The 25,304-nt window shown below is 39.5% G+C and overlaps 1 protein-coding gene across 2 annotated transcripts; it reads left to right on the forward strand.

Annotated features, from left to right (window-relative positions):
- The first annotated feature begins 49 nt into the window (after positions 1-49).
- mroh1 (maestro heat-like repeat family member 1) lies at positions 50-23,932 on the forward strand. Of its 2 annotated transcripts, XM_035672515.1 has the most exons (45): positions 50-188; positions 597-709; positions 900-1,045; positions 2,264-2,395; positions 2,499-2,661; positions 3,762-3,860; positions 3,996-4,147; positions 5,078-5,218; positions 5,450-5,542; positions 7,438-7,516; positions 8,155-8,268; positions 8,375-8,448; positions 8,544-8,666; positions 8,870-8,977; positions 9,209-9,353; positions 9,597-9,637; positions 9,993-10,134; positions 10,323-10,375; positions 10,510-10,617; positions 11,025-11,144; positions 11,289-11,411; positions 11,515-11,661; positions 12,941-12,967; positions 14,484-14,606; positions 14,718-14,797; positions 15,053-15,194; positions 15,372-15,467; positions 15,903-16,007; positions 16,147-16,282; positions 16,503-16,615; positions 16,891-17,043; positions 17,141-17,197; positions 17,431-17,528; positions 17,696-17,861; positions 18,505-18,674; positions 18,793-18,930; positions 19,265-19,379; positions 19,509-19,655; positions 19,778-19,844; positions 20,006-20,127; positions 20,423-20,572; positions 20,695-20,829; positions 20,993-21,096; positions 21,416-21,480; positions 21,575-23,932. In XM_035672515.1, the coding sequence occupies exons 2-45, from the start codon at positions 688-690 to the stop codon at positions 21,649-21,651; spliced, it is 4,911 nt and encodes a 1,636-aa protein (XP_035528408.1). In that variant the 5' UTR covers positions 50-188; positions 597-687; the 3' UTR covers positions 21,652-23,932. The 2 variants fall into 2 exon arrangements, with proteins under 2 accessions (XP_035528408.1, XP_035528409.1); XM_035672516.1 differs by lacking the exon at positions 12,941-12,967.
- Positions 23,933-25,304: the final 1,372 nt, after the last annotated feature.

Below are 25,304 nucleotides of genomic sequence, written 5' to 3' on the forward strand. Positions count from 1 at the left end.
CGCCCCTGCGCTCCGCCCCTGGCTGATATGTTCCTGCTGACTACAAGCACATGACCAGGCGTGTTTACACCTGCAGTGACAGCTAACAGCGACTGTATCACTGACAGGGACGCCCGTTGTTCAAACCCGACAGACGAAGCGACATTGTCCGGAGAGGTTCTTGTTGAGCGGACTCTCACTGGGACTTGGTAAGTTAAGTTAGCTCTATTGTCAGGGCTGGCTGTGTTTTCTTCTTCCAGTCTGTGATGTGAGGACGCAGTCGGCTCTTCCGTAGCAGCGGCTGCTAGGCTAGCATGCTAACCTGTGTCAGTCGTTAGCTTGCTGCTGCTGCAGCATCACCACCCGAGCAGGTTCAACTTAGATATTGTATTCAATTAAATGATTTTAGTGTCATCTTTATACAGCTTCGTAATCTTAAAGGTTATTATAGTTGTTAGCTACTTTTCGTGTTAGTTGGTGGTAGAGTTCATAGACACATAATAGTGTTAGTAGCTTATAAATGGTTTGAACAGGTTGGTTGAGCACCGAGAGCATGGCAAACCTTGACTTACTGCCAAGGTTTATTGATATCCACATTTCTATATTCCGTCCCATAGCTCCAGGCAGCCTCGGCCCATCTGTGCCCCAGGAGGGAAGCTACATCCCCAGCCACAGGCTCTAGGAAGCAGCCCTGTGTTTCTGTCCACCATGGACGAGACAGATGTGGAACGTGAGTCTCTCCTCAGTTTGCTTATGTGTCTGCCTCTATTCAGCTCCATTCATTCATTTGCTCTGTTTGACACAGCTCTGAACGCTAAGCCATGCATATTTTTGTCTGGCCATTTGTGTTTACATGTCTCTCTTCTTTCTACATTTTAATTCTCCTACTCCGTCTCTGTTCTGTTGTGTTTTCCCTCCAGAGGTGACCCTGGCTCTACTAGATGCAGCCACCGATAAAGACGCAGAGGTCCAGGAACAGGTCAGAAAGTCTATGTTGACCCTGGGAAAACAGCAGCCTGACAGAGTGTTAGCCATGTGTCAGGACTACCTTCTGAAACACCCAAAGGTAAAGAATACACCTCTTCGTCAAACAGCTCTCAGCTGAGAAAACAAACTTGGGTGAAGTGGAAGCTGTAGGGGACGTCCTCCATTCCTGTGATTTCTGAAGGGAAAAGGAGGAAATACTGTCCTTTTAAACTGTTAAACATTAAGCTGGATTGCAGCAAGCACTAAAAGTCGTACTTGTATGATGGAAATGTCTGTAGTTTTATTAGAGATTTGTGTTGACTCCAGTAACCCCTTCTAACAATAGTCTGCTGCTAATCTGTGTCACACTTTAAAGGCCTCTCAGAGCCCCTAGCATGTGGTTGCACAGCCTGATACAGACAGCAAGGCCAGACGTTCCCTCTTGAGGTTTCACACATGTACAAGATGTAAACATTGCAATGCCTAATGTATTTCTGTCAGAGAGAGAGTCTGACTTTCGGTCTGAGGTTTTCTGATATCACAGATGGCAGCCAGCAGCATAAATCATTATTGATCAATCTGGTGATTATTTTTTAAAATTGTGAAATTGCCTATAAAATGTAAGGGAAAAACATAGTGAAAAAAACAATTTCCTAAAATCCAAGAAAGATGGCATCCTCATATTGTTTGTTTTGTTTGACCAACAATCTCAAATATGAACGTTACAGTTAAATAAGAAAGAGAGCAACAACAGACTTTTTTTTTTTTTAATCTGTAAACATTTTTCTGATTTAAAATGTTTTTATTTTATTCTATTGAGATATTTACTAACACATAAAGCCCAACCCTATTTAAACCTGTATGGGTCTTTAAAATAGAATCAGTCTACCTACAAAACTGAAACTCACTAACCACTAATGTAGCTTGATTTTTAAAGGGAAAATATCCCTTAAATTCAGTTACTTGTAACACTTTAAATTTCACCACAGAGCTCTGACTCAACTCTTGTCTTGCAACATCTTATTATGCCACAGCCCTTGACTTTGTGACTGTCAGATGATAGTATCATCACACAGAGGAAATGTCAGAAGAAACATCAGTGACAGTGTTATTTATATTGTGTTGAATGTGCTGTGTCATTTTTTTCTTTTCCGTTGTGAAAGACTCTGAATTTGCTGCTGTTTTATGCAAATAAATAAATACCATGCCATTTACCTGTGCATATGCATATTATATTTTTTATTATTTTAAATGTGTTCTTTAATGTTGTTCATGTCCTCTTTCTCTTTTTGTCTCTTATTGTCTTCCTCCCCTCTAGTTGGTGGTGACCCACAGAGTTGTGATTCTTCAGACTATTGAGCTGATTGTGGGCTGCAGGATAGAGCAGATCAGTTACCCGAGGATAAAGAGTATCATCTCCCTTGCCTCAGACGAGATGACACGATCAAAAGTAAAAGATGAGACGTGAATTATTCAGTTTTTTAATGTCTTGCAGAGGGAAGATGATTAAATGATGTACCTTACTGTTTTCTCTGTCTTCCTGGTTAATGTAGGAGGTCATCCCTGACTGGCAGCAGGCAGCCAGTAATATCTTGGTTGCTGTGGGTAACAAGCACATCAATGACATCATGGAGGAGATACTAAGCAAGTTTCAGCCAGGGCTCCTACCTCACTTCTTTGTGGTACAGACACTAGCCAACCTTTCTGACTCCAATGGTAAGAAAATATTTACACACACACACACACACACACACACACCAGGAAATCAGAACTTCTGCTCACAAAGCAGGTATTCAGAGGTTGTTGAGAAAGACATGAACTTGTTAAACCTGCCCATAAACTGCATTTGCAGGCCAAAGATTTTGCACACCACCAGAACAGGTTTGTTTAAGAGCTGTCTCTTATGGTTTGGGGAGTTTACATTTTTTACATTGAAAGCTCTTGCACGGAGCTATGCACTCACACCAGCTACAGTAAGGCAATCTATTAGTGTCGGGTATGTGAAGCCTGATTTATTTCCAATCCTCTGCCCTGCTCCCAAAGTTGCCCCTTGGGCACTAATTTAAAACACTCCCCCCTCTTACTAAAGCAGTTTTTGGATTAAATGAGCATTATGGTGGCATGAACTGCAGATAATGACAAGAACAAATAAATATCACTGAGCAGTTTCAATGAATCATATCCACACTGACAGTGAAGCAAGAACAGACAATGTAGGTTTTAAAGTGTTGCAGATGTAATTAAACCTAAATTTAAACTTGAGTCTTTTTTTCATGCTGTGAATAAAGTGGGGTTACAGACTGACAGTGGAGCTAATAAGTTCTCAAACACACATTAATGCAGGTCTACTTCATACTTCATACATACATCATATGCATTTGCATCTTTATGATGTATCAAAATATAGATATTGAATTGAATGAGCAGATACTAAAGGACTAAATAATAATAAATGATCTAATCTGGATCAGGGTTTAAGAATCCCTTGCAGCTCCCTGTTCATTGTGTGTTACCAGCATATACATTTTAGAGGAAGCACAAACTAGAGTCAGTTTTTGTAGGTGTAAATCATTGACCAGTACAGAGACATGTTGAAAATAATTTGGATTTTTAACATGTTGTTTGCTTATATATTGATTTATTGATTTGCAGTATGCAAAGATAGATTTCACTGGGGACTAAATTTGTCCTCCTTTTCTCCTCTTTTTTTACATTCTCCCTTACTGCAAAGTAAATACAATGTATGTGTCCCTGCCTTACAGAGGAAGTAGTAAGTAATAATGTGCCATTAATGCTGTACTTTCCTTGTTCTCTAGTTTATGGCATGGTACCCTTCCTGAATGCTATTCTGGGCACCATGTTGCCCATGTTGAGCATGGCCAAACAGGACAACATGAAATGGGTCTTCTCTTCTGGTAAGAACCTCCCTAACATGCTTTTTTAAATTGTCATAATTGTTGAAGTATATTAATCACTCTCCAAAAGTTGAAACACTACCTCCAAGTATTCAGGTATTCCTCCAAAAACATTAAAGTTTTCTTTCCCTCCAGCTCTGTGTCATTTCAGCGACAGTATCCTGGAGTATCTTGCCAACCTGGACAAGGCTCCAGATCCCACAGTCAGAAAAGACACATTCTCGAGTGAAATCTATGCTGCTTTCGACATCCTCTTCAATAACTGGTTACAAAGCAGGGAGTCTAAGGTAAGGTCACTATTGGTCAATGTTGGGGGATGAGCAAGATGGTTTGATATACAGTGGACTATACCACCTACAAAGAGGTTGGCATTTGGTATTAGGGCAGTATTGAAAGAAGTTGAGTAAGTAGGGAATCTGAGGTAAAGCCATCTAAAGCTTGACATTTTGAGTTAGAGATGAGATACAAAGATGGTTGTGGCAGTCCAAAAGGCATAAAGCACTGCAGTCTTAAAAAAAAAAAAAGAAAAAAAAAAGATTTAGCCGTACAGGCATTAAAACTACCAGAAAATCCCTCCTTGCACCAAAAAAAAAAATACCTGACAGGTCATCATATTGTAGGCATAGGGAGATTATAAAAGCAGTAGTTTTGGTACAGTTGGTTCTCCTAAAAGTCATTCGATAACATTGGAATTTCCTCAAAATGTGCTTTTCTCTTATCCAGAATTATGATGGTCAATGTGTCATTTTCTGTTCCCATCTGACTGAAACAACATGGTAACCACTAGCATCCTGGCCATAGTTTCGATCATGTTAATACAAGTTACTAATTGTGTTTGTAATGAATCTGTACATGGCCCAGTTGACTGAGTCTAACAATTTAACCAGCATGTCTTCGTGCTGCATTACAGAAAGCAGGGAACCTATTAGTACTAATTATGGTTAATTTTAAACAACATCCACAATTCTTACAGTGACAGAATATTTTCTTTAATCACTTTTCTTTTTTAGTTGTATTGTACATTTTTCCACCTGAAAAATGAAGTATAGAACTGTGATGAAATGGTCACAAAGTGCAAGTTGTGGTATCTTTTCAGTGGTGTAAGAGACTTGCCCTTTTTGTTTCTTTCTGTCTACACACACCTGCAGTAGTTTATGTTACAAGTTAGTGAATCTGGGTCACTTGACATCCTGTCTTTCTGTCTCTGTGTGTTCCAGTTGAGGCTGACAGTAGCTGAGGCAGTGGGCTCTATGTGCCACCTGATGGCCAGTGATAAACTGGAGGAGCAGATTCCTAAACTCATTCCTGCCATCTTGTCCCTGTACAAGAAAAACAACGAGCACTATATCATTAGCAAGGTGGGTATGGGCTGCAGCATGAGCACAGTGGACTGTTTATTATGAATTGTGTAACGTGGATAATTTGTGTTAACAAAATATAAATATAAATATATAAAAGTGTGCTCGTCGTCTAAAACCGGTTTCCTATAACAGTGTGTGTAACATGGCCCCAGTAACTGTGACATTACACAATTAAGTGAACTTTTTCACAGGGTGAGTACTTTCTTCCTTTCTTCTGCCTCCACTCAGAGTCTGTGCCAAGTGATTGATGCTTCTGTCAACATGGGCAGCAGGGTGCTGGAGACGCAACTGGACAGTTTGCTCTTTGCTCTGCATCAACAGGTACACATTAAGTACATACTAATTCAAATACTGCAGCTTTAAGCTTGAGTGAACCAGGTGACCTATGCATGACTGAGCTCATAAAAAGGTGGAACTAGGCTGAAAATGTGCTCATAGAGACTTTGCCAGGTATTGTTGACCAGATGTTTACACAACTTTTGAATTTAGGTTAGGTTAGGTTGATAAAATGGCAAATAAGAGGGAAAATGTTTACGGTTGATGACCTCATTGTCTGACATATTAAAAAAAGAGTTAAACGTATAATATGTCATTTTTTCAGCTAGGAGTGTCTTTCACATCGAAACAGAAAAAGATGTAGTTTGATGACGTCATTAAGTAGCGTTGAATAATGGGAGTTGATGTATTAAGTTGCAAAAGATGATGATTCGCTCTGTTGGAAGGTTAAACAAGTCGAACCATATACACATTGGTACAATAAATAATGTTATCAGAAAAGCGACGCCCTGATAGCTCCCCTGGTAGACCTGGCACCTCATGTACCAAGGCTGAGTCCTCACTGCAGCAGCCACAGGTTCGACTCCGACCTGTGGCCCTTTTGCATGTCATCCCCTCTCTTTTTCTCCCCCCTTTCCCGTCACTCTTCAGCTTTCATTATCGATTAAAGGCAATAAACTTTAAATAGAACTTTAAACAGCAGTAGCAGTGCCCAGTAACAAACAATGCTACCACATTATATTGGCTGTACGTGGATCTGTCAGCTCTCTCAGTAGTGTACCACTTTCTGTCACAAGACTAGATTGATGTCATGCCGACTGTAATCCAGTTCATGTGTCTCCATGTGTCTTCCTGTTCATTGACAGAGCGGTTCACCAAATTGAAACTACAAATCTGTGAAAACTTGTGGGCAGATTGAATTACTTTGTTTGCGTCTTATATTCGCCTTATTCTGTGTTCTTTAAGATGTGTCAAACGCCTGTTGGAGAGTCAGATGTTTTCATAACCTTGTGACTCAGCTGATTGACTATTGCAACATTTTACCACAATGACTCTGTCAATGATGTGTGTGTATGATTGGGATTGACTGGTGGGGGCCGAGAGTATTTTAACCAGAATGTTACAGCCGCAGTAAAACAGTGACAGTTATTATTCTCTTAAGTCTTATAACTGTGTTTGTAAATGCCAAACTGTACATGTATGTGTGTAACTGAAGTTGATATAAGTTCAGCTTGAAAACAAGAACAAATGTTGTTTTCAGAATATAAAAAGGTGGCTTTGGAACGTGGTCCTTCTCAGTTCTCAGTTCCTATTTCCATTATAAAAACTTTCCCAAAGTAGGAGTCTGTTGCTACGTTCACACAACAAGCCTCAATTCAGATTTTTCTTTGGCTGTTCACATTATTTGTTAAATGTGGCTCAAATAAGATTCCAGTCTAAATAGTTCATGGTCCTGAAGCGAGCCACATGACAACATAGATCTAGAGTGACATAAAAGTCACATGAATTCTGACATGACTGTTCACACAGAGGTTGCACTGAAAAGATCAGATTCAGATTGTGCTGTTCAGATGTGATCTGAGTCATATACGAGCAAAAACAATCTAATTTGGGTCACTACAGTGTGAACACCTGTGGTAACTTCTCATGTGTGACCTGTAGCTATAAAAAGAGCCAGCCACTCCCTTGGACAGAAGAATGAAAATCACTGCAAACTTTTTTTAATTTAACATTATTTTCCTCATTGTTATTATTACAACTACATGCATAGAAATCATGATTACAGTAAGAGATTTTTGTTGCATTTGAATAAACGTATCTATAATTGTAATGATTTTCCCATGTAACCAAAATGTCCGACATTGCTCTCACATCATGGCATATATCGTTGTTCAAAGCTGTAACACAAAACGGTGTAACATTTACTTTGTGCCCTCCAGGTGTCTGCCCCTGTTGATTACAGTAACCCTCCTACTGTCAAGAACCACAATGAGGTCCTCCGCTGCTTCAGCTTACTAGGTAAGCTATTTCAAAATATAGGACAACTAACGTTAGCTATGTTCCGGGTGAGCAAACTGATGCAGAAGTTGCCGTTGCGCAGCTAACATGCAGAGAGGACAAGACAATTTGGCTAGCACACCAGCTCCGGACAGCGATACTGACCACTCTCCTGCTACGACAGCTAACTTCACAACAACAAAAATCGTAGCTGGAATGGCTTGACTAACAAGTTAGTGCAGGGGGCTCGGTCCGATCCACTTTGTTTCCCCTTTACAGAACCAGAGCACACACGGAGCGGAAAGACTGTGAGGAGATATTCATGGTATTAGATTAGAGTCCCATTACCTAGAATCGCTTACCCAACCTTTGATTTATGCTCATTTTTAAAACAGTTATATAAGAAAGTTGACGAATGTTGTCCAACAGCATCAGGCCTTTCTATCTGTTTTACTTCTATGGAGTCACAAGAACAGTAATGAGATCATCCATTAGTGTGAGGCTCAGTGTCCACCACAAGATAATCATATTAGCTGTGACTGCTGGTCTACTTCGCCTCCTTCTCTCTGGTCTTTCCTGTGTTTTGCACTTGTTTTTGTATTTCTGTGACAAATTATGCATTCCTTTCCTTCTTTGTACTTCCACACCTCTCTGTATAGCTAACTCCTTCCCAGACCGGCTGGGTATATTTGTTCTTCAAAAGTTGGAGAACAGTAATGAGCGAAGCAGGGTTGGCTCCCTGGCTGTGCTTCGTCACCTCATCAACTCTTCAAGTAAGATAATACATGTGCATCCCCAGCTCATCCCATACACACTTATTTGTTACTCCACATTGATTTAGCATAAGGGAATGTGTCTGTGTTTGTGTGTGCGTTGCAGCTTCCACAATGGAGGGCAAGAAGCTGCTGATTCTAGCCAGCATCAGACAGCCAATGGCCGACCACAGCAACAAGGTAACACACATGTAGACACACCCTGTTTCTATGTGACATAAATAGGTTTAGTTTTAGTATTTTTATTTATGTCTCTCACTCTCTCTGTGTCCCAGGTCAAGAAGCACGTGATCCAGGTGATCAGTGCGATGGCTCATCATGGCTACCTGGAGTTAGAAGGAGGGGAGTTACTGGTTCGATTCATCGTTCAACACTGTGCCTTACATGACACATATCAGGTATCAACAGTTTTATTATATTTATTTAAAATCTTGTATATGTGGCTCCTGTAGTAGTTTTTACAAAGCTAATAAACGACAAAAAGTTGAAGAAAACAATTAAGCAAACAAACGCATACATGTACTGTGTCTATATTCCTATATTCCATTGCGTTGGAATAAACAACATTTATCCATGTGTGATTGTATCTGTGTGTCTATAGCGAGGCCAAAGACCCACAGATCCAGAGGAGGTGACCAATGAGTCACTGAGGACGATGTGTGACAACACCCTTCATCTCCTGACCACCACTGTTGGACGACTAGCTGATGTACGTGATCCATCTGCTTGTTTACCCGTCTGTCTGATCTGTTGGTGACTGCTTCATCTCCCCAAGTCCAAGAACTGATGATGTTGTTGCAGATGTTTGTTTCACTGCATGTTTTTGAAGCTTGAGCTTTGTAATGAATTTGTTGTTGTTGTTGTTGTTGTCTTCTTCTATTGTGTGTTAGACAGATGGAAATTGTTCAGAAACATAACATATGTATTTTCTTGTCTGTAGGTTCTGTGGCCAAAGCTGCTGTACTTTCTGACCCCTCCACAGTTCAGCAATGCCACCACTCCTCTGTGTAAGAGTTTGATAGAGCTGGGCAACAAGAAGAAAAATAACCAGGATCCCAGCTTCAACATAGACTTTACACAGGAAGGTAGGAGGAATATTTACTGACTATAGTATAGTATAGTATAGTATAGTATAGTATAGTATAGTATAGTATAGTCAGTAAGTATAGTAACTGAGATATAAGTCACATGTAGGAAGTGTGGATTATGGAAATGATAGTATCACAAATCAGTTCATAAGCATTGAAGTTTGCAGTTTGAAAGTCACCATTTCCTGTTTTTCTGTGTGATCCATTCCAAGCTAAATGTGTCATATTTCTCTCTTCCAGTCAATCTGCCTTCTCCTCAAACACTAATGGTCCGACTGCTGGTAAGTAAATCCAAATCTGGTGACTTCATATCGAGCCAAGTAGATTGCTAAACATCCAGTGTGACTGTCTGGAGTAACAGATTGTAATTAAATATAATGAATGAATTGCAGCCCTTGGTTTAGATAAATTATTTATCATGCTAAATAATCCTTATCAGTTGTCAAGTCTGATTTTCCCTTAAATGTTTCAGTCACAATCTGTGACTATTATTATTATATTAATATTTAGAGCTGTTCTGACTGTATGTTCAGCCTGGACTAGGGATGAAAGGAGCTGTACTGCTATATTGCTTAAATAGGTAAAAGGTAGTGTGTAACATTCCTGACTGGTATCTGTTTGTCTGTTGTGTCCCAGGTGAATGCAGCGTTCCCGTTCAATAGCAGAGATCATGGAGCGCCGTCCCTCTTGCTCCTTCAGACCCTCAGTATCAACGTTCACCCCAATACAGAGATACTCTGGGAGAAAGAGATACCTCCTCTGTTGTCAGTGCTAGAGGGTATGGAAATATGTGGACATTATGTTTTGTATGCTATTTATATAAAATAGCTCTGGAGGAAGCTTTGTTTTCCTGTAGTGACAACAGAGTGGACACTTATGTCTGGGACCTTTTTATATCTTTTTATTCCTCATTACAGTAGTTTTCTCCTCCATAGCAGAGTGGTCTGACTATGTTTTTGTTTCCAGAATCAACTGCAGAGAGCCTGGATAAGAAGCACTGGGATGAAAAGTTGCTGAAGGTGTGCTTGTCTGCTGTATATGGACATATTATCTAATTTACATTATGTGTGTTTTAAATTGAAATAAAACCAAAATGTGATGATAGATAGAAATTTTATTTTTTTCCCCCAAATTAATTGATAATTGTCTTCAGCTCTTGTCTAAAATCCTGGCTACTATCGATGATGACAAGTGGGTGTGTCAGTTGGCAGCTGAGTCAACGAGGTACCTCTCCACATATAACAACGCCTTAGAGGAGAAGGTAAGTGCTTTAAACAGCCCTTTCACCCATAAATCAAGAGCGAGCTGTTTGCAAACTACTGCTTTGGTATAGTTACTGATGTTTGTCCAGTGACATTAAATGAATGGACATAGGTTTGTGGTTTGCCAAATTGCTAAGCCCCCCCACAGCAAGCCTAATTTAGAGCATCATGTTATTAAACTCAAAAAGATGACTGTGTTGAACAGTGGTTCTCATTCTTTGGGGGATTGTGACCTTTTTAAATGGAGCCATGCCTTCTCTTCATTACACAGTTTTTACACAGAGGTGAAAAGTTAAACCCAACCCCGGTAAAGGGTAGAGACTGTGAAGCTGTCTAATTGGATGAGAACCATTGATGAGGTTTGTACAGTATGTGAAAAATATTTAACATTTTTCTCTTTCTCCAGAGTTTCCTGTATCGATGTATAGGGGTGACCCTCCAACAGTGTTTTAATAAGGAGCTGGTTAAAAAACAGCTGCAGGAAATCCTCCTCACAGCACGACACAATGACGCAATCGAAAGAGAGGTACTTGAAACACAGACGTCATATGATGATTTCTTTGGTGTTTTGGTTTTGCAAGAATCAGAAAACATCTTTCAATGATTGGTATTGTGTCTTCCACACCTGAACAGGTTTAAGGTCTAACTTTGTGTCATCTGTATTTATCAGGGAGTTGCAATGGGCATCGGATTGTGTGCCAACAGCCACTTAGAGGGAACTCTGGCCAAGCTGGACGAGTTTGGCAAGTCTGATGCCTTCAAGAAGTCACCGAGCATCTTCAACCTTCTCAAAGTACAAGGAACTTTTATGATATCCTTCAATTAGGTTGCAGTACTATTAATGTGAAAGAGTTTCATGTGGCGCCTTCATCTCTGCTCTGCTTTACTTTCCTCAGGAGCGTAATGACGTTGAGGTAGAGAAGGTGAAAAGCACATTAATCTTGTGTTATGGTCAAGTGGCTCTGAACGCACCTCCAGAAAAGATACTGAACCGCATTGATCAAGACATCCTTCGCTGCATCAGTAAACACTTCAATACCAAGGTAATGTAAATACTAAGGTAACTTGACTTTGTTATTAAAGACAATTAACTTGTGTACAGAGAGCGCTGATGGTACGGAGAAACAAGGATTGCAATATGTAATAAAAGCTATGTTAAATATGATGTACAGTCTGTCATGTAAAAGTATACCAGCTAGAATTACAGTAGTTAACTGTATTCCAGCTAAATCCATTGTATTGAATTATGTACGATGACAGCATACTCAGTGGTCATCTATGGTTACTATTTTAATTAACTAATGTCAGTTTAGATTTTTAACTTCAAGTGAATTTTTCAGAGAAATGGACCCTCTGATATCCGTCAGCTTGTTCATTTAACACAACTCTAAACTTAAGCCAGCGCTGACCCATTTACTTTATGTGTGGGACAGGGATTGGGAGTAAACATATTGTATTACACCCTTTGTAATATGTGAGTCAGCAGCATATTAAACATCAAATGAGGGGGCGAAAACAAAATGATGGTATTTTGGTTGAAATAAGGTCTTATTGAGAATGAGAGTCTGCCACTGAAAGGATTTTATCAACAAGAGTAAACAAAGTACTTGGAGCAAATCTGCCCCAGTAACGAAATAATGAAAAAAGTAAAGAAACCATTGTAATTAAACCAGTAGATGCGTTTCAATCGGCATCATGAACTAGCATTTCATAATATGTTGATAAATCTGCAGCCTCTGATTTCAGATGTGCCACTCAAGAGTGCAGTGTCATTACACACGGCGGTCCACTGTCCACTTTACCTTCATTAAATCACGTTTAAATCACACCAGGCTGATACAAAATAACACACAGGGCACACGGCAACTCACCTTTGCAGTCCTTACCACAGCGGCCCGGATTGATTCCAACCTGCGGCCCTGTGCTGCATGACATCCCCCCTTTCTCTTTCTCTCTGTAAATATATAAATATATTAATATTTAAACCAAATAAAAACAATAAAGTAACCACACAAACCTCTACACATATCAGACTGGTCGGTTATAACTTGGTATTCTGCTGTGTATGCAAGAGACATCGTATTACTAGTCTAGATTGGCTGTGAGTTTATTTATTAATCCCCACACCCTCTGATCTATATTCACCTTGATCCAAATATAGCAGGTCTGCTTGGAGATGACCACGCAACCTGTGCATGTAAAACCCACAGCGTTGTGTTTGTTGTTGCCCGATTAAAATAGGGTCCCATGAACCTAATCTTGCAGGTAAGAAAGCTTTATTTATATGTGCACTGACGACTTTATCACTTTTATTTCATACAGGTTCTGGGGATTAAAGTAGAGACAAAGGTATCGTCACAGGAATATCAGGGCCTTTTCATCTTACCTTACTCTTCTTTGTATCTTTACCTCTGCACTGAACACTTGTGGTGATTATCGTCACTAAAGTCTCTACTGAAATCAAGAACACACAGCTTGATACAATAAAACAACTACTTTATCTTTAAGCTTTACTTTGCTGTATCCCAGTTATATTTCACTATGGTAGAGCACCAGATTTAGTGCTTTAAGCTCTGTTGGGCAGAAATGGATCAGTTGGAACAATACTGAGTAGAAAACACACTAATGACGACCACTAATGTTTGAAGTTGACTGTAGCTGTGCTCATTGTAATAAGTGAAAATACTCTACCTCAGTGAAATGTAGCTTTAAGTGATACACTGCCAAAATAATTTGAGTATCAGACATTCACTCATGTGGGCCTGAAAGTTGTCTGTTTACAATGGATTCTAGTTGAGAATAATTTTCATCAAAATGTCTTATATCACACCATCAACTAGAAACTTTTCACAGTCACTTGTATTACCTGCAGGCAGTGAGTGTTTGATACTGTGAGCTAGATCAGGGGTGGATTATCACTCTCAACGCACTCTAACATAAAACTAGGATCTGGTTACTAGATAGTGTTTCCAACCCTGCATCCAAAGTTGGGGATAATAAATAAAAGCCTCAGTGTTTTGCTCTGGCTATTACTGAACTCAAATACAATGCAAATCTAATTGTCCTTTGAGTAGCTTTATCACCCGATGCTGGCAGGCATTTTTATGGTTACCTTATTTGGCTCTTCTATAAAGCTGGTTTACAATGATCCTGTTTAAATGTACAGAATGCAATTTTGTCTGATGCAAATAGTTTGGCAAAAATACTGCACACTGCCACAAGCCACATTTACATTGAGCTTTTTATGCTTAAGTTCAAGTGAAGTTAGTATATGCCATAAAATAATACCTTCACTTTCAGATCCATCTCCCTATGATCTACACGCTACGTTGTGTCATCCTTTTTTTCTTTCATTGCTTAATGGTGGATTGTTCTTGAAATGCTCACCAATGACTCATGCTTAGTGTTAAAGGGCTTTTTTTTAACTTCCTGCTAAATCTTAACAGCTCTTCGTGTCTCTTGGCTCTGAGCTCTTCTCACTTCTTAAACCAGAGCCTGCAGGTGGTTTGCTGTTGAACCAATCTCCTCTAATCACACAACTCTGATTTCAAACTTCTCTCCATCCATAGGCATGGATGATCAATCTACACTATTGGATTGATTGATGAACTGAGTGATTAATTAATTGTTTGATTTTTATATTTCCTGGAATGAGTTTTTTGCTTATGCTCACTCACTCGTAGAGTCTGCTGAAGGGGGCTGAGGTTGGGCTTGTTGCATTCCTTACAATTTGGAAAATGCAATTATCCAATTTTCTTCATCTTTAGCCTACTTTTCCTCTTGTCCTGAATCTTCTGATCTGTGTACATCCTCTTATTTATTCTGTCTCTCTGTATTTGTCAACATGCATCTATCACCGTTTCAGGACCTGACTATGAAGCTCAGTTTGATCCAGAGTGTTGGGCTCATAGCCAAAGCCATTACTGAGTGTGTGAAGAAACAAGGCTACGTCTTCTCTCGCAAACAGGAACTCATTAATGTTATGCTGGTCAGTAGTCGGTCATTTATGGTTTGTTAAAACAAGTCATTAATGTTTAATTGCTGATACAACAACAAGGATTTTCTGATCTCTTCCTGCTGTTATGTTTACCCTGGTCAGGATTTTATCAAGGCAGAGCCAGCTGATTCATTGAGGACTCCAGTACGCCCTCTTGTGATGACCACCTGTGCCAACCTAATGTATCCTTCATCTGTAAAAACACAATTGAACCCAAATGGATTTATTGATTGACAAAATAATGATATTCTATAAAATAATATTCTTTCTCAATATGTACACATACTGACATTAGTATGGCCTTGAGGTCATGATTAGTTTATTAATGAGTAAAGTTTGCATCAAAACTTAAAAAAACACTGCAGACTACAAATATGATTAAAAACAATGATTATGGTTATTAGCCAGTGTTTTATCTTTGACCTGTGGTGCATCAGGCCTCTGGACCCAGCGCTGAGTGAGAATGAGGGCTTTGACTTGCTAAAGGTGTGTGTGAACGGTGTCTTCTCTCTGCCACCTGAGACACACACTCCAGAGAAAACAAAAGAAGAGGAGATACTGGACCCCAAGCAGAGAAAGGTGACAGAGACGTGTACACATTTACACAACTAGATACCAAACCGTATCCTTCAATAACCCATTTTAACCCACTATAACATTCCTTCTTGTGCAGAGAGACGCACAGACCTTTGAAACATTTTGTGCAACGTTTTTCAAATGCTGTTTTCAAACTAACGTGCTGGTAAATCTGTACAGGCACTGTACAAAGACACGTTGGCTGCACTGCAGGAGCTGCTAAGAAGTGTGCTGGCAAGGGATCCCACACCTGATGGCCTGCAGAGTGTCTTTAAGGTGAAGCATGGTGTTATAGACTAACCAGATCTTCTCATTACAACATAGTATTGAGTACCAGAAATATTAATGTCACTGCAATATACTTTAAGAATCTCCACTTCAAATGATAACTTTCTTTAGCATCTTTCACTCTATGGTTTAAAAAAAAAAAAACTTACTTTCAAACATTTTACACCAACCCAGGACTAATAAAGTTAGGATCATATAACCAAAAAGGCAATTAATCAAGTCTTTGGTCCTGTTAGCTATGATTGAATCTCACCACTTCCCCTTGTGTGTTTCCCCCCTTTATCTCCTCGACTTGTTGTGCAGCCGTCTAATTAAAAAGAATAATTGGCCTTAGTGAACTGCAGCATACATCAGGAAGTAGCTTTCCCTGCTGAATTATACTGCAGCGCTGTCTTACATGATGTGTATTATTGTCCCGTGCAGCACATTGAATCATGGTTGAGCTCCGGACAGGACCATGAGAGAGAGAGAGCTGCCACAGCTACTGCTCATATACTGGCTTACTATCTGGATAACCTGACTGTCAAGGTACACACACACACACGGTAGATTTGATAATGGTCCTGATTGTATTGTATAAGCTATTTTAATTCACTAGCTGATCAGTGCTCTTCAGTATTTTGTCTTCACTTGATGTTATAACTGTTTTCTATGCATCTTTGTTTAGAACATGGTGTCCTTCCACAACCTTGGAGCTCTGCTGGGTCGACTGTCTCCACGATGTTCTGATCCTCACCCTGCTGTACGCACTGCTGCTGTCGACTGTATATACACACTGCTTTATATACAGCTACGCTATGAAGGTACAGTCCCCTGACCTTTTACCTTTGTCATTGTATTTTATATTATTTGCATTCACTTAACGGTCCAGTGTGTAATGTTTAAACTGGAAGGCGAGCGTTATTTAGATGTTTGGATGCAGCTTTTAGCTCCAGTTTTTTTATGTTGACATACAAGGACTAGTTTTTGTAAAGCTTGCTGTATTGACTTGATTTTATGTTTTCAATTATTCTCTGTGTGTAGGTTTCTCCCTGGATTATAAGGATGAAGCTGTGGACAGTCTGTTGCCCCTGAAAAACCGACTAGAAAACCCTGACCACTCAGTTCTATATAAGACCTGCTCCGACCTCACCAAGGTACATTTTGTACCGCTCAGCAAGGCTGTCTGAAAATTTGTCTTAAAATGTAACTTTCTGTTTCCTTGCCAAGATAGATTATTGTGCCCTTTAGTGTGACACTCAATGACATACCGTTACTACCACTGTTATGCCTTTGTCCTGCTGAATTCTGTCCACCACGATATAGTCACACAATCAATGTTACCTTTTTTAATGTTTGTGTCAAGTTAGTAGGCAAAGTACTAACCTGTATAGTAAAACTGTGTGACTGCGTCTTTTCCTGTGTGTGTCAGGTGATGAGTAAGCGTCTGCCTCAGCAGCAGCTGTCGACATTGGTGTTCATGTTGTTTGAAGGGCTGGTCGACAGTCAGACAAACTGCTGCAGAGCTTCATCTGTCATTCTAAATACTCTGCTGAAGAACAGAGGAGGGGGACTACAAGAGCTGGTAGCTCGCACACACACACACACACAAACCAGTTGTAGCTGATTACTAAACACAGTGCTTGTTTGTTTCCTTCTGTGTTGTATGGTGTGTATGTTAGGTCCCAGAGATGCTGGAGGTACTACATGTGCGTCTGCAGAGCATCACAGAGGAGCAGGTAAGAATCAGTATTACAACAATATACACCATACTTATATTATTCAATAGCTCTTTTTTTATAATTTAATATTAATTTGAATAACCAAGAAATACAGACATGATTAGACCTTTTGTGGCTTATTTTGAAATAATTTGTGTAAGACTTTTTTTTTTTTTGTACAAGTACCTAATATTTATCTAAATTATAATTAAGTCACACTGACAGAGCTGTCTCATTGTACCTGTGTTTAGGTGAGAGTGGCAGCGGGACAGACGGTACTAATCCTGGCTTCTCAGCATCTACAGACTGTTGTCACTGCACTAGTAAATCAACCACTTCCTTATGACAGGTATATATACAACAAACATGAAAATGTTTCATTAAGTAATGTTGATCCCCTTATTCTTTAGCTTTTCAGTTGCTTATTTTTCTTTGTAGGACAAAATATTCCTCACATACCTTTGTTTTTTCAATTGAAGATGCCTAAACATGCAGTTACTCTGTCTCTCTGTCCAGCTGGACCAGTGAGATGTGGATGGCCTTGGGAGCAGACCCCATTGTGGCCAGTCAGATCATTGAGATGGTGATGGAGAAGCTTGCCATCATGGCGCCCTACGTAGACAAGAAGGAGTCAATGATCAGAGGAGGGACAACAAAGGTGGCCACCAATCAGCCACTGGCTGTAAGTCACTGAATAAATTGTTCTATTAAGATTATGATGTTCATACACAATTACTTTTTTTTCAAACATACACAATTCCCACTAATAGATATAAGAAAACAATACCATAAAACAGATAATTTTGTCCGTAAAGGTTGACGAATCTTCAGTTTTGTGTCCTGTTGTTGAACTTTTCGTAGTAGTTTTACCAGGGTTTTTTTTTTCTTAAGTTCCACAATGTCTATACAGCGTAGGGAAAGCAGCACATAGCAGACAGCAGCTGTAGTTGTACATAGTATGTGTCTACACACAATGTGTTCAGGGACAGTAGTGGGAGCAGTTCACTCGCATTTTTTTTCAATCACTAGTTACACGTGTATGATATAAAGAAAAATGCTTCAGTTACATTAGTGAATCGTTAGTGAACTACGAGCCGTTGTGTGTGTGTGTGTGATAAAATAGAAGCATATCTGTCTCATCAGACGTGAGGGGAAAGACTAAAAAACATTAACTCGCCGTTACACAAAAAATAGGAGTTAGCTACGTTTGAGGTCATGCACCGCACTCCTCAGTTGGTTTCTGCAGCAGCTCCATACCAGTCAGAAACTGCAGAAGAGAATGATTCTCATGTGTTAACGTGTGCATGTGTGTTCTTTGTTTGCAGATGACATGTGGCCTCAAAGAACTGCTATTAAATGGCCAGAGTCAGGAGCCGGCAGTCAGTCTGTTTCCCCGTCTCTTCTCCTGCCTCACTGTCAGACTGGGAGCAAGCGTTGGAGTCTCCGCGCCGAAGGACAACAACACTAAACACGCTGCCTCTGTCCATGTAGCAGGGTGGGCATCTTTTCCTCTCTATAGCTAGTAAATTCAATATGCGGTACCTACAGAGATTATAAATGTTTATTTCAGGTGTATCTGTGCAGACTAACAATGTGGCGTAATTGTGTCTCAGGGTAGCAGCTGATGCCTTGCGAATCTTGTTAGCACGGGCCCAATTAGATGAGGTGATGAAAAGACTGGATGAGGATAATGCCTGGGATGCAATGAAGGAACAGAATACACACATTACAGGAGTTACACTACTGGCGAGGTATGTAGCTGTGGGGGCTCAGATCCCAATCAGAAATTCACACCAGGTAAATCCTGAAACTGTCCAGTAAAATTGTAGCTTGCAGTTCAATACATTTCTGCCAAACTGTTCAATAACATTCATGTGAAATAAGGGACTTGTATGTTTAAAGATCACCAGAAACTAAATGTGTGAATTAAAATGTAAATGAAACACAAACACACTCCTTATGCTTTGCTTTTTGCACTGCATATTTCCTCTTACAATTATTTTCTCTTGCTCGCATAACTAGTAAAACTAATTCCATTTGGTATAAAAGCCTGTGTAAGTTTGGGTATGTTTGTCTTGTCTATAGAGCAATGTCTAAGCATGCTGGTCCCAGGTTGCCTGCCATTGTAGAGTGTCTGTGTCCCTCCTTGAACAACATCTACGAGTGCCAGAGAATCACCATCACTGCTTTCTTCTCTGAGGTGCCACACCATGAACTTTTGCATTATGTTTTTCCATGTCAGGAGAATGAAATAAACAATAAATGCACCCACCTGTTGACATTATATCTAAATGACTAATATTTTGACGTGTTTTGTTTCTCTGTCCAGCTCCTAAACCATCACGTGGTGACAGAGTTGATGTTGATAGATGTGTTAATGAACAACATGATGGAGAGGATATCAGATCCCTGTTGCACTGTCCGCATGTTGTCTGTGCGGGGGCTGGGCAATATAGCTGTGGGATCCCCTGAAAAGGTACAACACTCACACACACATATAACAGCACAAGTTAATTGACGGCTAACCTCTTTGTGAGACTCTTTTGGACTCACTCGTCATCTCTTCCTCTTTCTCCCTCTCACTCTTTGTTCCACCAGGTGAATAAATATGCCAAGGAGTTGCTGGCAGCCATGAGTTCAGGCATGGAGGAGAAAGATGATCCGGGTAAGATCTGCAGTTACATCTGTAGTTTGGCTCTCCTGATTTATTGCAGTAATTCCTAAAGCTTACAGTCTACTGGTTCAGGTTCACTTTCCTTTACCACATCCATCATGTTTATCATACGACATATTCAGAAATACTCGTTTTCTCTGTTCTTCCTGCAGGTAAGCTGATTACCCTTGAAGCCATGTCCGGTCTTTCGAAAGTCCTCCTCTTTCTGGACAAGAAGAATGTCCACTTACTGGTGGTCTATATCTTCATGAAGATTAAACCATTCTTGGAGAGCGTGAGTTTCCTTTATATCTTTCAAGATGTTGTATGATGGTATAAACCATATGATCACTCTCAGGATAATTAAAAGGATCTAAATTTGTGTGTTTTATATTAACAGTGCTGGAGTTATTCAGCGATTATTTCAGTGTTGGCCCTTAATGCAGCATACAGTATTTGGTTTCCTTCAATTATTCACAGCTGAGGTCACCTAGTGTTCTGTGGCTCTGTTCAGCCGTGTTTATTCCCCACACACACACATACAGACACATATAACGCTAACAGTACCTTCGGGCTCTGTGCTCATACAGGAGAATGATGAGATCCGCTGTGCTTCCATCCACCTAATGGGGAACTTGTCCAAGTTTGGCTCAGGAGAACCTGTGTTCAAAGACCAGATCCACAATGTTCTGGTCAGCCTGTTGTTACACCTGGTTGACCCAAATCCACAAGTGGTCAAGGTACAGTAGGGATCACACGCACAAACTTTCAGTTTTTCTTATTGTGGATCAATCTTAGACCTGCAGGGAAAAGTGCTACATTGTTTCATACAAATATGCATTTTGTTTTTCCATGTGTCCAGGCGTGTAAGTATGCAATGCGAGTGTGTGCTCCTGTGGTGGGATCAGAGCAGATCACAGCCATGTTTCAGAACCATCTCCACGATGACAAGAGTTTGCACTACGGAGAGTTCATCAATGACCTCACCAAGTACCTGGTGAGACACACACAGGCAAACAGAAGCAGGGCTGAATTCCTTTAACACAAAGGGCAGAACCAACCACACACATTCTTTGCAAAGTTAGAATAAATTATATCATAAACTACATAAGAGAAAGTTTGTCTTGTTTGATGTTCTGTGCATGTTTTGTGCTTCACAGATTCAGGACTTTCCAGGCATGCTGAACTTTTATCACATCTCAGTCATCCAGTTCTTCAAGAGCAACTGGCCTGAGGTCCGAGCAGGAGCTGCCATGTTTATAGGTATGACTACACCACTCTGATCAATGTCATGAACTTTAATTATTAATTATTGTATATATTATAATTATTATTAACAAAGCAAAAGCAACATCCACAACACACATTAAACTGAAACCAGTGAACTGTAAACTGGTTAGAAACAGTGTGTTCCTATGTTATGTGACCTGATCATACGGTGTGTGTGTGTGTGTGTATAATACGGTGGTGTGTGTGTGGTGGCCTCCATACGAGGTGTTGTGTGTGTGTGTGTGTTTGTGTGTGGTGTGTGTGGTGGTGTGTGTGGGTTGTGTGTGTTGTGGTGGTGGTGTGTGGTGGTGTGTGTGTCTGCTGGGGAATCTTCCAGAGGAGCATCTCTCCCACCTCAACATGGGAACTATCACTAAAGGTGAAGCACTGCACAACCTCGATTGTCTTCAAAAATGTAAACTTATTGTGTTTGTCTTCTAGTATTGACTGTGTGTGTGTGTGTTCTCCCTCAGGTTTAGTGATGCTGCTCCAAGATCCAGATCCTGTAGTGAGAGTAAAGGCTGCTGAGGCCATGGGACGTTTCCACTGACACACAAATGACAAGAACTACATACAAATCTCAGTGTTTCCTTTAATCACAAGTGGTAGGTCCACTACATACAAACATGAAAAATATCAATAAGAATATTTATGATTTGGTCTGCAGTTTACAGAAACATTTAGAGCCTACCATTTAAATGTGCAGTCATTATGACAACATTGAAACTATTTAAAAAAAACATTGACCAAAACAGGAATACATGTGGAGCCAAAAGCCAAACGGTCAGGTTTACAAAATGAACACTGATAATACATATCCATGCACACAAACGCACATGCATTTATCCGTTAGCAGCTTTGTTTAACTTCTTCCGACACTTAACTATGGTACTTGAAAGGAGGTGTTAATTCTTAACTATATTTTAGTGACCAAAGACTGTGTTGTTCTGTCAGCGTGACAATACCAGAGATATATACAGTATATAAGAGAAATATACCATGCATCAAGAAGTTTCTAATGCAACGGTTAAAAACATATTTAACCGTGAATAATTATTATTATTCTTTTTTTTTTTTTGAATGACATAGTTTCTTCAAATATTATGTGCAAGTGATAACAATTATGTACATGTTAATTACATGACTGCGATTTCACATAACTCTGGCTGGTACTTTGTGTGTGTGTGCACGAGAGTGTGTGTGTAGTCATACCAGCATTTTGTGATAGTGGTGTGGATGTTTTTATTTCACTATTTGACTCTCTTTTAGAGATCATTCCAATACAGTGGGCTCGTCCTAAAGACCCTTCCTCTGATTAACATGATATCCTTTATTTCACAAATCAGCTCTGAGCTCAATGAAGATCCAATGAAACATTTTAAGTCAGTTAAATGTGCGGCACCACAAGTAAGTCTTTGAAAAGTGAATGTGAAGTCTACAGTAGAAGTAACTGCTAAAATCGCTGAATGCACAAAAGCTACAGCAGGACTTCAGTTCGTTTGAGGGTTTGTGGCTGTGTGTGAAGGATGTAATTAAAAGAAAACAGGATGACAGGATGAGGTGGTCTTATTGCTGTGTGCAGTGGTCCATATCATCTAGCAATAACCAGTCAATAACTACTTTTATATCCAATCTCTGGCAGCAGGACTCTGCTTACCAGTAGTCCTGCTTTTGGAGCTGTACAGTAGCTAACATGAACTAGCTTCTTCAGAACAGAGTAAAACATTTATCCATCTACTGTAATGGACATACTGGTGCCAAGCTTACCTCCATTTCTAAGCCATAATTGATGCTGTTTGTGAATCACTGCCACCGCTACAGCTAAATGGCCACACGGGACACTTCCTGATATAACAGTAATTTCTTTGGTCCACCTCAGATGGCTGCTTTGACCACTGGCTGTCTATCTGCACATAGTTTATGATTCAATTTCACACGACCGGCCGAAGGAGTGTTCAGTCATGATCTGTTCGAACATCATTTACCGCAAGTACTTTACCAGGGATGGCGGCCATCGTAAACACACCAGCCAATTAACAGTTCAGAATCATTTGAATGTGGTGACCCTTTTCATTGCATCTCTCAGAGAGGTGAACTCTATTTTGTGTTCTTCAGCCTAAACAGACCTAACTCTTCACCCAATAAGAATTCTGAACCAGCCAGTTTCCGCCAATCAAACCATTACATTCCAGTGTTGTTAGGCATAACAGAGCAGTGCGGCCATGCTGAACACAGTTAGTGCCAAATAATCATTATTACACATATTAAGATAGCATGATTTTCTCTTTCTCACTTCAAATGCACTTACAGTAATATTAATTTCATTTCATTTTTCCATTAAATGGTGAAGTTTTAGTGTACAATCGTGGGTTTGCGGGCCTCTTATGTAAGGATGTCTCTACGTGTAACTGTAACTTTTATGTTTTCTATATTGATTTACTCAAGTACCGATAAGGAGGGATGCAAAATAATCCATTATGTCCTAATTCTAATTAATTTGGTGACAAACAACATTCAGTAGAGAGTCAGGTGATAGCAATACATTGTTTGAGTATAAATGATTGATTGTGTGTCTACCTTCAGTACTTGCACTTTTAAGCTCTATAATCTAGTCCCTGAATTAAGAACTGAAAGGCAAACTAGGAGCTGAACCTGTTTGGTACATTTATATATAAGTCACATGTAGGGAACCTTTTTATGCTTTTGACCTTATAACTGATAAAATGCTGCTTTTTTTTCATCTATTGTTTTTTTTTTTTTTTTTTTTTTATTTCGGTTATACACAAGGAAGGCTGCTGCCTGGATCCTTATTGGGTTGTATTGGATTGTTCTACAAAGCAGGGAACTTAATGCTTGCTAGCAGCTTTCCCTAACAGCTAAATGCGTTGGTTTTAAGGTGAATGGTAAATAAAATGTAAATCAGGGCATTGTTTCTCCGTTTTAAAAGCTGTCATGACCCTTTAATACCAACTGATAATGAATTTTCATGTCATACTACGCTGTTTTGTTGTTTTTGTTTGTTTTTTGAAAACATGTCGAATGTTGTTAATGTGGCCCCTGTATGTATGCACAGCATGGACGTACGGCTCAGTTGTGAATTGTGTAGGGCATTCACTTGTTATGTGTTACCTGGAACCCGAAGAAGAAGAGAGTGGATGATGGGCATCATGTATTTAAAAATGAAAGAATAAAAACCAGATCCATCAAAATATTTTGGGGGTTTATTTTCTTTTGTTTGCCAGAAAATTGAATGTCTGAAGTGAGTGTACTTTACTAATTGTCCTAGGGGCCGCAGTAAAAGATGCAGAAGTATTGTAAATCATTTAAAATAAATAAATAAATATATATATATATATATATATATATATAATAAAACCTTTTTTTAGAAGATTCATTCATTAATATTGTCAGAGGCCATAACAACAAGTATGTAATTTCATTTCATGTCACAGTGTTCCTGCGTGTACCTCCGGTGCAATTTTTTCGAATGCAACAACAGAATAGACGTAACTTAGTTTAAACACAGAGGTATAATAATGAGCTACCAGCCTAATTGCAGAATATTTCCCTCACCGCTCTTTATTTTATCCTTGAGTTGTCTGTCTGCTCTTTCATCATCTCCCCGTGTATCAACCGTCATGTGTTGAGAATGTCTTTTGTGATCATTGTGTGTTTTCCTGTTCATATGATGTCATATTAGAGCCATTGGTTTCAAGTATGAAGCACTGGAGCTCTTGTATAACAGTTTCACTTACAGTCAACAAGACTTTGTTGTTTTTTGTTTTGTGTGTGTTTGTTCATGTCTGTGAGAGGTGACCTTGGTTTCTGTGTTGTATCCTATCTCCAGGGCCCAGTATTCAAAACTTTTAATCTAGATTTGAATTATCCAACATGGGTGTACAGACCAAGGTTATTATTGTTATAGTTAATAGGTCTGAAAAAAACTGAAATAAAAATAAAAACTAGCTGGAATGATATTGTGTACTTACAAACTGACTAAAATAAAACAAAAATACTCAAGAAATGTGTTTAATTTGTCTTTGTCACTTTGGTCAACGTGCAAAAGGAGGCATTGGTGCGTAAGTTTATTGAGACTTGGATGTCTACATGACTGTGAGTCAGTGTGAACTACTTAAATTTTGCCACTGATCTGCATCCTGCTTCACAATACCTGCGAACTGATTTACACTTCCCAACATTAAT

The sequence above is a fragment of the Morone saxatilis genome, unplaced genomic scaffold (genome assembly GCF_004916995.1).
Source record: "Morone saxatilis isolate NCDOM2014 unplaced genomic scaffold, NCSU_SB_2.0 Contig24, whole genome shotgun sequence".
Classification (NCBI taxonomy): domain Eukaryota; kingdom Metazoa; phylum Chordata; class Actinopteri; family Moronidae; genus Morone; species Morone saxatilis.